At 44.5% G+C, this 15,434-nt stretch overlaps 1 protein-coding gene across 1 annotated transcript in view; it reads left to right on the forward strand.

The window, feature by feature from the left end:
- The first annotated feature begins 3,763 nt into the window (after positions 1–3,763).
- LOC143961293 (AP-1 complex subunit sigma-1A) overlaps positions 3,764–15,434 on the forward strand; it is a 41,479-nt gene continuing 29,808 nt past the window's right edge. Inside the window, exons 1-2 of the mRNA XM_077470545.1 lie at positions 3,764–3,977; positions 12,322–12,430. Coding sequence (XP_077326671.1) covers positions 3,799–3,977; positions 12,322–12,430 — 288 coding nt within the window. The 5' untranslated portion in view covers positions 3,764–3,798. The remainder of the gene's footprint in view (positions 3,978–12,321; positions 12,431–15,434) is intronic.

Raw genomic sequence — 15,434 nt, forward strand, 5'->3', positions numbered from 1 at the left:
AGCTCGCGTATCGCACTGCGAACTGACAGTTCGGACATGAATCGGATCGCATATGTGTGAATACACACGTGATCAGATTCTGGTCCGAACAGAAAAAAGGGTCCTGTGTGTGTTTTGGACCGAATGCGGTGCGATATCAGCCATACTATCTGTATGGCTGACATCACAACCGCACAGACATCACATGTAATGGGAACAGCAGTGCGCTGCGAATTACATGCGATGTCTGGCATCGTGCTAGTGTGAACCGGCACTCATTTCATGTAGTAGGAGGAGACACTGCCCCGGGGGGTGAGGAGGTCAATCCAAGTGGCAGAAGGTGGAAGGAGCTATAAGCCAATAAGCCAGGGTGGGAAGATCCTCTAATAGGGATTTATATGGAAGAAGTAGCAGGAGCGGATACAAGGAAAGAGAGGAGGAGGGTCAGGGGACCAGTAGGAGGAAATGGTATAGATTTCTGCTGAAGGCAGCCTGCCAGGAGGAAGAGGAAGAACGAGTCCAACCTGTGCTACCAGCAGGACCAGAAATGACTCCACCATGAGCCATGTCAGCAGGCCAGACAGTGGAGAAGTCGGCGAAGGCCACTTCACTGGTCGCTGTATTGTCACAAAACGGGTCTCTGAGCACTGGGGACATGTATATGTTGAAGGGGTTCACAGATTTATGTGTGTGTGTGTGTGTGTGTGAGGCCTAAAGCTGAAGTTTAATCTGCTTGTATTTTGTCGCCCTGCTTCCGCGACCCTGTTTAATCCTTTCACTGTCAGAATGTTTGTTTGTTTTATTAATTTAGGCATTTATAGAACATGTTTAGGCCTGAAGATTAGTTAAATCTCTCAAATGGTATATATTTTCTGAAAGCGGAGAACCTACAGAAGGAAATTGTGGGGATTTTCAAGTTTTTTTTTATTTTTCTTATATCACCATAATTGTATATAAAGTGCAAATCTACATTAAAAGAAGTATGGGTTTGGTTTTTCTGTGAGAACCGAGCCACTGAACACCACCAATGGCTCGGTTCTCACAGCCCTCAGCAAATCTCTACTGTAAATATTACTCACTGTTCTACAGTAAAAAAAATGAACCCCTTTTCAGTAGTGATTATCTGCTTTTTTTTTTTCTACTATAAAGCGCTAATTTTTGTTTTTTTAACCCCATTATGTTACTAACCATCTTAGGCCTGGTTCACATCTATGAGTTTATAGTGCTTTTTGCAGAAATGCACTACAGTTCATTTACATGGTTTCCTATGGGACACGTTCACATCTGAAAGGGTCAGGGACTTTTAACGCAAAATGATGTTTTATTGGTTCAATATACTACAATGGAGAAGCTGCAGAAAAGCATGTAATGCATTTTTGTAGCAATTTGTGTTTTTTAATCTGCCCCAAAAAAAATTTAAAAAAAGAAGCAAATTGCAGTAAAATTGCAAAATCAAAAAGCACTGCAGAAACGGATCAAAAACAAACTGCATAGGTGTATACCGAGCCTTGTGCTGGCCATCCGGATCAATTTTCAGATGAGACTATTCAGATGAAAAATCTTTGTACATTCACTGAATGAAAGAATTTTGCTTGAAATTTTCACTTGTTTTTAACATTCTGTTTTTAAAATGAATGTAATTTCTGAACGAAAACCACATCCACTGTCTGAAAATTCCTTTTGACTAAGAAGTTTTCTATTTCCAAATTTTCCCGTCACTGTGGTTGAAAATGAACATCAATTTGACCCACTTTTTTTTTTTTTTTTAAGGTTATTAACCGATCGAAACAATAAATCAGCCAACTAAAAATAATCGTTTGTTGCAGCCCTGGTACATATTACAATCAACAAAGAAATGTATACAGTATGTTTCCCTGTTCCAGCATTGTATAACACATCAGTAAACATTACCCTCAACCCTCTCTTCTTACCTTTCCCTAGTAGTAGCCGTCTCTGTCGTCTCTGTCGTCTCTGTCGTCTCTGTCGTCTCTGTCGTCTCTGTCGTCTCTGTCGTCTCTGTCGTCTCTGTCGTCTCTGTCGTCTCTGTCGTCTCTGTCGTCTCTGTCGTCTCTGTCGTCTCTGTCGTCTCTGTCGTCTCTGTCGTCTGTCTCGCCAAACCTTAAACACCTGCCTGATAGGCTCACAGTAAATATACTGTAAGTGGGTAGCAGGTACAGGCACAATCATGTACCTGTACAGCATCCTTTCTTCTGGGTTCAGGGCATGCATGCGCCCTCTGCTTACCCGTGCCATGATTGGACACGGCACGAGTTTGGCAGCAGATTTCAGTGCTCTGGACTGAGACTTGTACACACTATAGAGCAGCCATTCTCATCCAGGGTTCCTCCACAGGTTTCTAGGGGTTCCTTGAGCTTTGGCTGATGAACCACCTTTTTTTGATGATGCCTACAGAGTTGAAGGTTCAATATCACTTGGCAAAGCCAGCAGCATGACTCCAGATATTCTGAGCACCACTTTAAGGGGAACATTCTTCCTATTGACCACCAGTATAAGGAGCATTGTTCCTATTGACCCCTAATGAATTTGGTTTTAGTAAGGGTTCCTCGAGACTTGCAAATTATTTTTGGGGTTCCTCTAGGGTTTAAAAGGTTGAGGAAGCCTGATCTAGAGGGATAGGCTTTGCTCATATTTCATGTCTGAGGTTTACAGCCTTATTATTATTATTATTATTATTATTATTTAATAATAATAATAATAATAATTATTATTATTATGTATTCTCATTTTTATTATTCAGGATTTATATCTCATCAACAGTTTTGAAGTGCTTTACAATATAAAGGGGGGTAATAGTTACAATACGAGAGGGTTAAAGAGGAAGTAAACCCTGATGGGTTTACTTCCTCTTTTTTTCCCTGCAAAGGCAAAGCATAATGGACTACTATGCATCGCATAGTAGCTCATTATGTGTCACTTACCTGACACAGGAGCCAGCGAAGTCGCCGCTGTCCCATGTAGTCCGCCGCATCCATCTTGCTGGTGGCGTCTCGCAGCTCCGACGAATCACAGCGGCGAAGCCGCGATGACGTCACTCCCGCGCATGCGCACGGGAGTCGACAAATTAGGCAAATCCATTCTTGGACTTGCCGCATTTAGTGCGCCTGCGCGCCGCTGTCTACGGCGCATGCGCCGTAGACAGCGGTGCCCATTTTCGGGCAAATATCTCCTTAACCATATAGGTTTAGGAGATATTGCTTGGACCTACAGGTAAGCCTTAATCTAGGCTTACCTGTAGGTCAAAGTGGTTTGAAAGGGTTTACTTCCTCTTTAAGGAGACCCTGCTCGTAAGAGCTTACAGTCTAATCATTTTGTCACTGGATCTCTGTGCTTTTCTATGCAATCCAAGAAGATCATGGCCTAGTGAATGGACAGGCTGCGTTTTCATTAACATAAGTCGGTGATATCTCTCTAATATTAGGCAAAATAGCCAGATATTATAGAGCCATTTTATTTCAAACTGCATACAGATGTTTCAGGCTTGTTGTCCATCAGTGCAGTATATCAAAGCCTGTCTTCTATGGAGTAGGGTTTGGGCAATGTACACTGTGGTTTTTAGAGATGCATTTGGCTGATGGGATGTACAGGAATGATTTGCATGCCCTGAAATGAGGAATAATCCTTTTGGGATGTGTGAAGTAATGAGGCTGTTCTGTGCGGTTATAGATGACAAAGTCCAAATCCAGCTTTCCACTGCCAATAATCAGGTTGGGCAGTAGAGGGAGCTCACCGCTCAGCCAACGTCCATCATGGTTGTAACGTGATTTTTTATTTTATTTTTTCCTGGTGCTTGTCTCGTAGATGCGATTTATGCTGCTGTTCAGCCGGCAGGGGAAGCTGCGCCTGCAGAAATGGTACGTCGCCACTTCAGAGCGGGAGAAGAAGAAGCTTGTGCGAGATTTAATGCAGACGGTGCTCAGCCGCAAACCTAAAATGTGCAGCTTCCTGGAGTGGAAGGACTTGAAGGTGGTCTATAAAAGGTGAGGACCTTCTACAGTCGGGGCTCTATTACTGCGTGTCTCCAGGAAAAATCCTTGGTGTCCCTGGAGGATAGAATGGTAGAATTCCGAATATGTTTAAAAAATATCTTTATTTAAAGTGATACTAAAGTCGTGTTTTTTTTTTTTTTTTTTTTTCTTTAAAAACCATGTTCTTACCTGCTCTTTGTAATGGTTTTGCACAGAGCAGCCCCGATCCTCCTCTTATTGGGTCTGATGCTGGCTTTCTTGGCCCCTCACTCCTGTCGAGTGCCCCCACAGCAAGCAGCTTGATATGGGGGCACCTGCTCTGTGTCCATTCAAACACCAAGCTGTGGTTTGGCCCCACCCCCTCTCTCTCCTGATTGGCTATCTGACTTTGACAGCAGCGGTCGACAATAGTATTGCTGCTGTGTCTCAGCCAATCAGAAGGGGGAAAGTCCTGGATGGCCAAGGCACTTGTGCAACATCATTGGATAGAGATGGGGCTCAGGTAAGTATTAGGGGGGGCTGCTGCACACTGTTTTATTTTTTTTATTGTTTTTATATATATATATATATATTTTTTATCTTAATGCATAGAATGTATTAAGATAAAAAGACCTTTCTCACTTTACAACCACTTTAAATTAATTCATCTCATTTTCTACACAAAAAACTTTTTGGTTTCGTTTTGGATAGTTTGGAAAGATTCAACTCTCAGCACTTTTACTGCTGGTGATTCACCTTCACTATCTATCTGTTCTGGGCCATTGTCACTGGGAGAAAAAGTGACGGAAAGTCACACATATATATGTTGGAATAGGAAGCAAGGCCGATCTCCAAGTGGGGATGCCTGTTTCAGAACGGCTATCCTAAGAATGTATACCCCCTCCTATTTAGAGAGATTGAAAGGCTAGCCTAGTGTTGCTGCCACATCCCTCTATGTAAAAAAAACAAACAAAATTTTTTTTTTAAATCCTAATCCCATTGGAACTTTGAAGACCGACTGACACAGTATAAATGTGAAGTAGAGTAAAATCAGCAAAACTTTTATTTGCAGACAATAAAAGTGAACCAAAAAGTTAGGTAGGTTTACTATCAAATTGACAGTGGATTATACTGATGGACCCCCCCCCCCCCCCCACCATATACATATATAAGAACTATAGTATTAAAGGTTATATGAAAGGGATTTATTACGGTTGCAAAAGAATACACCATGAAGAAGTATTCATACCCCTTGAAATTTTCCACAATTTGTCATGTTACAACCAAAATCGTAAATGTATTTTATTGGGATTTTATCCGATCGACCAACACAAAGTGGCACATCATTGTGATGTGGAAGGAAAATGATAAATGGTTTTTCAAATTCTTTACAAATATGTGAAAAGTGTGGTGTGCATTTGTATTGAGCCCCCTCTAACTCTGATACCCCTAACTAATATCTGGTGGAACCAACTGCCTTCAGAAGAAGTTGGTTAATTAGTAAATAGAGTCCACTTCTGTGTAATTTAACCACCTCACGCCCGCCCTATAGCCGAATGGCGGCCGTAGAGCAGGTGCGTTCATCCGGGAGGCCGTCCCTGGACGTCCTAATGTTTACTTCCGCAATGCGCGCCGCCGCTGGCGCGCATCGCAGAAGTTCTGTGTTCGCCGTGTCCCCCCGGGGACAGGCAAACACAGATCGATGTAAACGGCCAATCACAGCGGCCGTTTACAGCGTGATCGGCGTGTCCAATGGGAGATGATCTCATATGTAAACATATGAGATCATCTCTCAGCGCCGGTCTCCCTCCTCACACAGACAGTGTTAGAGGGGAGAGATGAACGGCTGCAGCGGCAGCCGTTCTGCCTTGAGTTCTAAAAAAAAAAAGAAAAAAAAATGTGCCATCCTCCCCGGTGCCACGTGCCATCCTCCCCGGTGCCACGTGCCATCCTCCCCGGTGCCACGTGCCATCCTCCCCGGTGCCACGTGCCATCCTCCCCGGTGCCACGTGCCATCCTCCCCGGTGCCACGTGCCATCCTCCCCGGTGCCACGTGCCGTCAGTGCCACGTGCCGTCAGTGCCACGTGCCGTCAGTGCCACGTGCCGTCAGTGCCACGTGCCGTCAGTGTCACGTGCCGTCAGTGTCACGTGCCATCAGTGCCACGTATAAGTGTCGTCATTGCCACGTATCAGTGCCATCTGTCATCAGTGTCACGTGTCATTGTCCTGGTGCTTCAAAAGTGTAATAAATAGTCAACAAGTTAGATGTGTAATTTATGTTCCTAGAACACATGATGGCGCTACCTGCATGTTGGGCCTCTCTATAGGCCAGGCTGTGAAAGTCCCACACATGTGGTATTGTAATACTCAGGAGGAGTAGCAGAATTTTTTGGGGGGTGTCATTTGTGGTATACACATGCCACGTGAGAGATATAACCTATTACAATGACAATTTTGTGGAGAAAAAAAATGAAAAATCTTAATTTTGCAAAGAATTGTGGGAAAAAAATGACAACATCAAAAAGCTCACCATGCCTCTTACTAAATACCTTGGAATGTCTACTTTCCAAAAAGGGGTCATTTGGGGGGTATTTGTACTTTCCTGACTTGTTCGGGTCACAAGAAGCGAGATAGGCCACCAGTACATCAGATGTGATCAATTTTGTGCGATTCGCACCACAGCTTGTAGACTCTCTAACTTTCACAAAGATCAAATAATATCCACTAATTTGGGTTATTTTTACCAAAGATATGTAGCAGTATAAATTGTGGCCAAAATTTATGAAGAAAAATTAATAATTTGCATAATTCTGTCACAGAAACAAAGAAATATGTTTTTTTTTTCAAAATTTTCGGTCTTTTTTAATTTTATAGCGCAAAAAATAAAAACCCCAGAGGTGATCAAATACCACCAAAAGAAAGCTCTATTTTTGTGGGGAAAAAAAGGACAAAAAATTCATTTGGGTACAGTGTTGCATGACTGAGTAATTCATTCAAAGTGTGAGAGCACCAAAAGCTGAAAATTGGTCTGGTCAGGAAGGGTGTTTAAGTGCCCAGTAAGCAAGTGGTTAATCTCAGTATAAATACAGCTGTTCTGTGATGCTCTCAGAGGTTTGTTAGAGAATCTTAGTGAACAAAACGCATCATAAAGGTCAAAGAACACACCGGACAGGTCAGGGATGAAATTGCTGTTCTGAAGCTCGCCATCCAATCTGACAGAGCTTGAGCCATTTTGCAAAGAATGGGCAAAATGTCACTCTCTAGATGTGCAAAGCTGGTAGAGACATCCCGAAAGACTTGCAGCTGGAATTGGTAATTTGGTTCTACAAAGTATTGACTTGGGGGGGAGGGGGAGGGGGGGCTGAATACAAATGTACGCCACACTTTTCAGATCTTTATTTGTAAAAAAATGTTGAAAACCATTTATCAATTTCCTTTCACTTCACAATCATGTGCCACTTTGTTTTGGTCTATCACATAAAATCCCAATAAAATATATTTACTTTTACTTTTTTGGTTATAACATGACAAAATGTGGAAAATGGCAAGGGGTATGAATACTTTTTCAAGGCTTTGTATGTATCATACTGACAATGTGCAATTATGATTAATGGTATAGCAAGTATCCCTCAGATGTGCCCCACTACTTCGTATCGACCAGTGGGAAAGGGGGAACAGAGAAGAGCGGGAGGGGTAGGATGAGAAGGGAAAGGGAGTAGATGCCTGCAGTGCTGTAATGCCGGTGCCTACAAGGACCACCAAAAAGGAGGGGACCCAACAATCGGACCATGAATCTAAAAGTAAAATGATTAACAAAAGTAACAATAGAAGAAAAAAAAAACTCCATGGGTCATTCCTCCTCGTGTCAGCCACAACCATGCATAAAACCATGGATGGCTGGTGGCGAACAAGCAACGTGGGAGGTTAGAGAGGCAGAGTACTAAGGACCCCAGGTAGTCATCACAGGTGTCTGTACTTACATCAGGTGGTGATACTGAGCAGCGTGAAGTCGGTAGTGTCTGGGGATAGAAGTCGCCATATGCCACTGGCGAGTCCCCCTCTTTATATATAAGGCAAAATCCAATCTACTCCTCCCTGCCAATGTCAGGTTTGGGGGGAGGAGGGGAGGAAGGGGCATGCGACATCTCCTGATGTGTGGACTCTGGGGGCACGGATAGCTGTGTGTCCCAGGCAGAACATCGATCTAAGAAGGGATTTCCCCTCTATTTAGCGAGATTTGCTTTCAGGTTTTGTATCTATGGAACAGTAATGCCACGTACACACAATCGGAATTTCGGCCAGCAAAAGACCGATGAGGGCTTTTCATCGGAAAATGCGACCGTGTGTATGCTCCATCGGAATTCCCGCCAGAAAAAATTTGATAGAATGTTTTTCCATCGGGAAAATTGAGAACATGCTATCGGAAATTCCGATCGTGTGTATGCAATTCCGACAAGAAAAAACTCACGCATGCTCAGATTTAACTACGAGAGGGAAGCTATTGGCTACTTAGGTATTGAACGTCGTACGTGTTGTACGTCACCGCATTCTTGGTGGTCGGAATTTGGTGTGACCGTGTGTAGGCAAGACAGTTTGAGCGGAATTCCGTCGGGAAAACCATCAGAGCCTTTTCTGACGAGAATTCCAATCATGGCATAAGACATTAAAGTTGACAGTCACTCGGAAGTGAAAGTACCCACTCCCCCAAATCTCACCTGGACTTAATGTCTGCTTGGGACACCCCTCACCCCGTATCTACCCTGAGTCACATCTCAGGAGGCTGCAAGGCCAGTCCCACAGGACTGCTGTGCTTCATATGTAGTGGTGAGCCGGCTGGGAAATATTGGGAAGTGCACAGCCAGCTCCCGAATCCAAGATGGCACCTTGAATAGCAGAAGCCCAGAGAAGGACTACAAGTATGACAAGTTTGGACTCCATGTGCTGGAAAGTGTTTTTTTTTTTTTTTTTTGTTTCTTTGTTCTTAAAGTGAGGTGTGGGGAGCCGTCCCTGCTGGGTGAACACACTGATTTATTGCTATGGCCGTAGCCATGTAAAAATCCGACATGCTAGTTGTACCCAAGTTGATCGATGAATGGACATGTGTGCATTCAGCCTGCCCATAGTTCAAATCTCGGCCTGTCCCTTCTGAACCAACCGAGATTTGATCCAGCTATGGTCAGTTTCGTGTTTGAAACAACTTGGTTAAGACGATTACACTGCAAGGAAGCAACATTGAACATACTGGGGTTGATTACTAAAACCTGGAGCATGCAAAATGTGATGCAGCTGTGCATGGTAGCCAATCGGCTTCTAACTTCAGCTCCGTTCCATTAAGCTTTGACAATAAAACCTAGAAGCTGATTGGTTTCTGTGCAGAGCAGCACCAGATTTTGCACTCTCCAGTTTTAGTAAATCAACCCCACAGAAAGAAAGGAGTACTTGTTCTTTTGCTTTGCCTTTTTTAAAGAGTTGTAAAGGCAGAAGGTCCTTTTATATAGAAAGCCTTCTGTGTGCAGCAGCCCCCGTAATACTTACCTGAGCCCATCTCTGTCCAGCGATTTCTATGATTGTCTCGGCTTTTCCGAGACCCTCCTGATTGGCCGAGACACAGCAGCGGCGCCATTGGCTCCCGCCGCTTTTAAAGTCAATCAACCAATCAGAGAGGTGTGGGGCTGGGTGCAGCTCCATGTCTGACATGGACACAGGGAGCTGTGACTCGGCTTGGGTGCCCCCATAGGAGAGCTGCTTGTTGGACGGACACTCGACAGGAGGGAGGGGCCAGGAGCACAGAAGAGGGACCCGAAAAGAGGAGGATCGGGGCTGCTCTGTGCAACTCCACTGTGTAGAGCAGGTAAGTATGATGTTTATACAGGGGGGCGAAAAAACAAGACTTTATAATCGCTTTAAACAAGGGCCCCAATCAGTTGTGCCATCTAAGGAGTCGAGGCATGAATCCATCCTACTGAAAAACAGCATAAGGTGTGTGAGATTGTATGCTTGAACATTACATTACTGTCACTGGAGGCCCCTGACATCATACCATACTACGCTCACATAAAAACCGAAGGGGCCTCCTTGTGACATTCCTACATTTTGCTGCTGACTCACTTAGGAAGTCCATCTGTTGTAGCACATATTGAACAGAAGTAGACATAGACAATGTTGATTAAATGTTACACTCCATAGCTTGACTAGTGCCAAATAGCAGCTTTTCATATGGCTTTGTGGAATATGACGCTGTTAACTGAGATAATACTGTTGTATAATCACTTTTTACTCCTGTCATGATGAAACTTGTCTCAAAAAACAAAAACAAACAAATTGAGAAATGGTGGCAAAATAGGCATAGTGTACTAAATGGTTAAAACATGTTTTATTAAGACCAGTAAAATTGCACTCACAAAAAAGATGAGCTCGGGGGGAGCAAGTAGCTGTAATTTCAAACCTAGAGAAGGGAGCTGGCAACCTTTGGTAGAGCATAGGCTCAACAATAGTCTGCAATGCCAAGCTATGGTTTCCAAAGCGAGCGCAAAGTCCTTTCTTGTATTAGAGGTATGGACTCCCGAGAGAGAGAGAGACGAGATAATTTTGCCCCCCTGTACAAATCATTAGTAAGACCTCATCTGAAATATGCAGTTAAATTTTGAGCACCAGTTCTCAAAAAGGATATCGGGGAACTGGAGAAAGGTGCAGAGAAGAGCAAGCAAACTGATGAGAGGTATGGAGGAGCTCCGCTATGAGGAAAGATTAGAGGAACGGAATGTATTCCCTCTTGAGAAGAGGAGATTAAGGGGGGGGGGGGGGTGATCAACGTGTACAAATACACAAGTGGTCCATAAGGGGGTTTTCTGGACTTGCAGGGTCTATAAATGAAAAGACACAGATATATACTGCATATATGTCATTTGAATTTTTCCATTATGTGCCCTAAACAACCTATACTGAAGATTTGAGATGAGCTCAAGCATGTTCATTTCCAAGTCCCAACTCACCCGATTGATCCCACCAAGAAGCTGTCACTCATAATTGGCCGAGGCATTCCCCGCCCTTCAGCTGTGTTTTTACATGTCCCATGTGGCTGCAAGTTGGGGAAGTCCTTGGCCACACTTCAGATGACAGCTGCCTTGTGGGATTGCTGCTAGTATGATCTAAACATGCCTGAGCTCATTCCCATTATAGATGCAACATTTACAAATACTTTATTAAAGTGGTTGTATACCCCCTGTAGCGAATGGCTTCAGATGAAACATATCCTCCTGCTAAGTTGTAACTTAAAGGCTATTTCTCAGCTCCAGCAGGCAGGGATCTGATGTTACGCACAGAGCAGAGCAGGGAGCTGAGTGTAATCTGAGACCTGAATGAAGAGAAAGGACACGCCACCCTCTACATCAATGGTCTCTAAACTGTGACCCAAGGGCTGAATGCAGCCTTTTACATGCCTTTATTCGGCCCTTAGAGCACTATTCCGCCCACTGATATGTGGCACCGTTCCGCCCACTGATATGTGGCACCGTTCCTCCCACTGACGTGAGGCACCGTTCCTCCCACTGACGTGAGGCGCTATCTCCCCCTCTTCCACCCCCCCTTGCCTCCAACAATAGAGCACTATTTCTCTGCCGCCAACAATGGGTGCTATTGCTCATCGCTTAGGGAACCCCCAGCAACCTCAGGAGGAACCCTAGTTGAGAAACAGCCTAGACCAGTGATGGTGAAGTTTGGCACCCCAGATGTTTTGGAACTACATTTCCCATGAGTTTTAAGTACACTACAGAGTGCTTGAGGATCATGGGAAATGTAGTTCTAAAACATCTGGGGGTGCCAAGGTTCGCCATCACTGGCCTAGACAGTCTCATAGGGAAACGTGCACAGCTGAGGCTGCCAATCACCTTCTGTTTACTGGAGGGTGGGCGGGCATCTCCTGAGGTTCTGTGATGTCACCAGTGATTCAAGCAGAGGAACGGGGCAGCAGACAGGAATCACACTTGATTTGAGGCAAGTACACATAGAGGGATATGCTTTGTTTTTCATATCTAGAGTTTACAATTGCTTTAAGGGTGCTTTTATACTAGGTGTTTTTTTTTTTTTCTTTTCTTTTTTTTTTTTTCTGCTCTTACTGTTACAGTGACTTTTGGAACTATTGTAAGGGTTTATTTTTTTTTCCCCTCCTTGAATGAAATACTGTAAGCCGATGTAACGCATTAGCTTGCTCCAGAAAAACTGATTTTCACTTCTTATAAAGCATTTTGTGAATGTTCTATATGACCGTTATTGTGATTTTGGTCCTAGATGTACTGACCTCCGGCACGCTTCTCTCCCCCACCCCCACCCCCACCCCCCTGTTTATCTCCTTCTTTAAATCCAAGCTTTCTCTCCTAGATACGCCAGCCTGTATTTCTGTTGTGCGGTTGAAGATCAGGATAATGAGCTGCTGACCCTGGAGCTAATCCACCGATACGTGGAACTGCTGGACAAATATTTTGGCAGCGTAAGTGTTATCTGTGAGACGCACTATGCCAAAGGGTGGGTGGTGGGGGGGGGGGGATAAGAGCAGTATCCAGACGTGGGAGTAGAAAGAAAAGGATGAAGGATATGTGTACAGAGTTCTGATGTATTCCACAAGCTGCAGTCCTTTTTACTGTTCCGGAACTTCAACATAACCATTTACCTTTTAAAGGGAACTCCAGTTTCATGGGGGGGAAAAAATGGGCAAAAATAAAAACAAAAAATGAATATAGCATATATAATTGCAACGCAAGTCCTATTGTAATTGAATGTTATTAAGGCCCCTTTCACACATGTTCGACTTTTCCTGCGATAGTTGCATGACAGGTTGTACCCTATGATTTCCAATGATAAACATTCATATTTGTGCAACTTCAATTCGCACCTCTACTACTTTGGTCCAACTTTGTGCAAGGTGAGGTCCATAGACCAAGTTTACACAGGCGTTCCGCGAAATGGTGGAAAAATCGCACAAATCAATTTGCAGCAGTGTGAAAGGATCCTGTTCAGACAAAGATCTTTATCTGAACAGATGATTGTAACGATTTTGTCTGGAATGATTCTACTTGCTTTGTAATCCCTTTTTTCTTTTTTTTTTTTCCCCAAAGATTTGATGGAATAGAGAAACGCGTTTTTTAGGGGTAGCAACCTTTATAATATAGTGTGTGTGTGTGTGTGTGTGTGTGTGTGTACCCAGGGAGAGCGGACAACTGAGTGGCGGTCACAACCATGGTTATATACACAAAAGTAATGTAAGTGAACTAGCTACCTTCTAACGAGAAGGTAAACAAACCACCAAACAATATACCGTAACATTGACCCTTGGGTCTTCAACAATTTATCTCTGTTAGTCGTCCAGTGAAAAAAACAAAAACAAAACCTAGAACCATTCTTGAATCATTAGGCAAGAAGCCCATAAATTGTAAACCATAAAGATATCAAATAGTTCTAGTTTCAGAGACATTATGAAGTTATATCTGTAGAAGTCGATACAGGACTAATTGGGAAGGTGCTAAGTAGGGCTGCAGCTATTAATCATTTAAATTGATAATCAATAATGGAAATTGTTGTCCCATTAGTGTTGCTGGGAGAGGGGGGAATAGTGCCCCATCGGTGTTGCTGGGCGTGGGGGGAATAGTGCCCCCCATCGGTGTTCCCGGGGAGGAATAGTGCCCCCCATCGGTGTTCCCGGGAGGAATAGTGCCCCCCATCGGTGTTCCCGGGAGGAATAGTGCCCCCCATCGGTGTTCCCGGGAGGAATAGTGCCCCCCATCGGTGTTCCGGGAGGAATAGTGCCCCCCATCGTTGGTGTACCCGGGAGGAATAGTGCCCCCCCCCCCCATCGTTGGTGTTCCCGGGAGGAATAGAGCCCCCCCCCCATTGTTGGTGTTCCCGGGAGGAATAGAGCCCCCCCCCCCCATTGTTTGTGTTCCCGGGAGGAATAGTGCCCCCCCCCCATTGTTGGTGTTCCCGGGAGAATAGTGCGCCCCCCCCCCCCATTGTTGGTGTTCCCGGGAGGAATAGTGCCCCCCCCCATTGTTGGTGTTCCCGGGAGGAATAGTGCCCCCCCATTGTTGGTGTTCCCGGGAGGAATAGTGCCCCCCCATTGTTGGTGTTCCCGGGAGGAATAGTGCCCCCCCATTGTTGGTGTTCCCGGGAGCAATAAGTGCCCCCCGTCGTTGGTGTTCCCAGGAGGCATAGTGCCCCCCCCCCATCGTTGGTGTTCCCAGGAGGCATAGTGCCCCCCCCCCATCGTTGGTGTTCCCGGGAGGCATAGTGCCCCCCCCCCAATCGTGGTGTTCCCGGGAGGCATAGTGCCCCCCGTTGTTGGTGTTCCCGGGAGGCATAGACACGACAGGATACCTGTATATGACAAGGGACTCTGTAATGCATTATAATATTAGTCCTGTCTGAAAATCTGTAGAATAGAATTTCATTTTTTTTTTTTTTTGTTTTTTTTTTATGATTTTATCCAATTTAATGGAAATAATCGGCCAACTAAACGATTTTTTGAAATAATTGTTGCATCCCTAGTGCCATGCCCAGTGTCTAGCTATGGCTGCCATATTTAAAAAAAAAAAAAAAAAAAAAAATCGTAGTAGCGTTTCCTTGTTGATACATTTTTCTTTAGGAATGACATTTACTTGTTCAGTCCGCTGTTTCGTTGTTGGAATCTGCGGTGATAGCCATGAACAAACGATTTGCTTGGGAGCAGCATACAGTAATCTAAGTACTGCCATGTTATTTGGAGGGTTAAAAGGTTCCTCCATCAGCCGGGCCTAGTAAACAAGTCACGGAACAGTGTTTTGATAAACTGTAGATATAATACCGGTCACATCTTTCCAGTATCTGAAAAGTTTTGGGCAACGCCACAACAGGTGTATAAGGTCTCCGATGGCTCCCACACATTTGGAGCACAAAGTAGATTCCCTTCTACCCCACCTGTGAAGCGGCACCGGCGTGCGCTATCGTCTATGCAATTTGAATAGCTGGGAGAGTCTGTATGAAGGAGAGACTTGTGATGGTTGGCATAGACTGCAAACCGTTCCCAGTCCTCACCTCCAGTGTTGCCCAAGTCTTGTTCTCACCTATGTCTACATGGTAATCTTGCTGCATCCTGTGCCTGTGAGGAGAGAGTAGTGTATATCTGCATTATCATGCCCTTTTTATTCTGTGTGGCAAGTATGCCACTTATTAAGGGATGTTCTGTGAGTTCCAACCTGGATTGTCATACCTGAGTCTATAAAGCAGGGGTCTCAAACTGGCGGCCCTCTAGCTGTTGCGAAACTACAAGTCCCATGAGGCATTGCAAGGCTGACAGTTACAAGCATGACTCCCACAGGCAGAGACAATATGGGGCTTGTAGTTTCGCTACAGCTTAAGGGTCACCAGTTTGATAGCCCTGCTGCAAAGCTTGTTGAAGTTGGAGATCTCTATAAAAATGCTTCTTTGGCAGCTCAAACTCCCTCTGTATGTCCATGAAGGAC

This window comes from Lithobates pipiens, unplaced genomic scaffold, assembly GCF_037356315.1.
Source record: "Lithobates pipiens isolate NorthernLeopardFrog02 unplaced genomic scaffold, aLitPip1_a1.2 Scaffold_8, whole genome shotgun sequence".
NCBI lineage: Eukaryota > Metazoa > Chordata > Amphibia > Anura > Ranidae > Lithobates > Lithobates pipiens.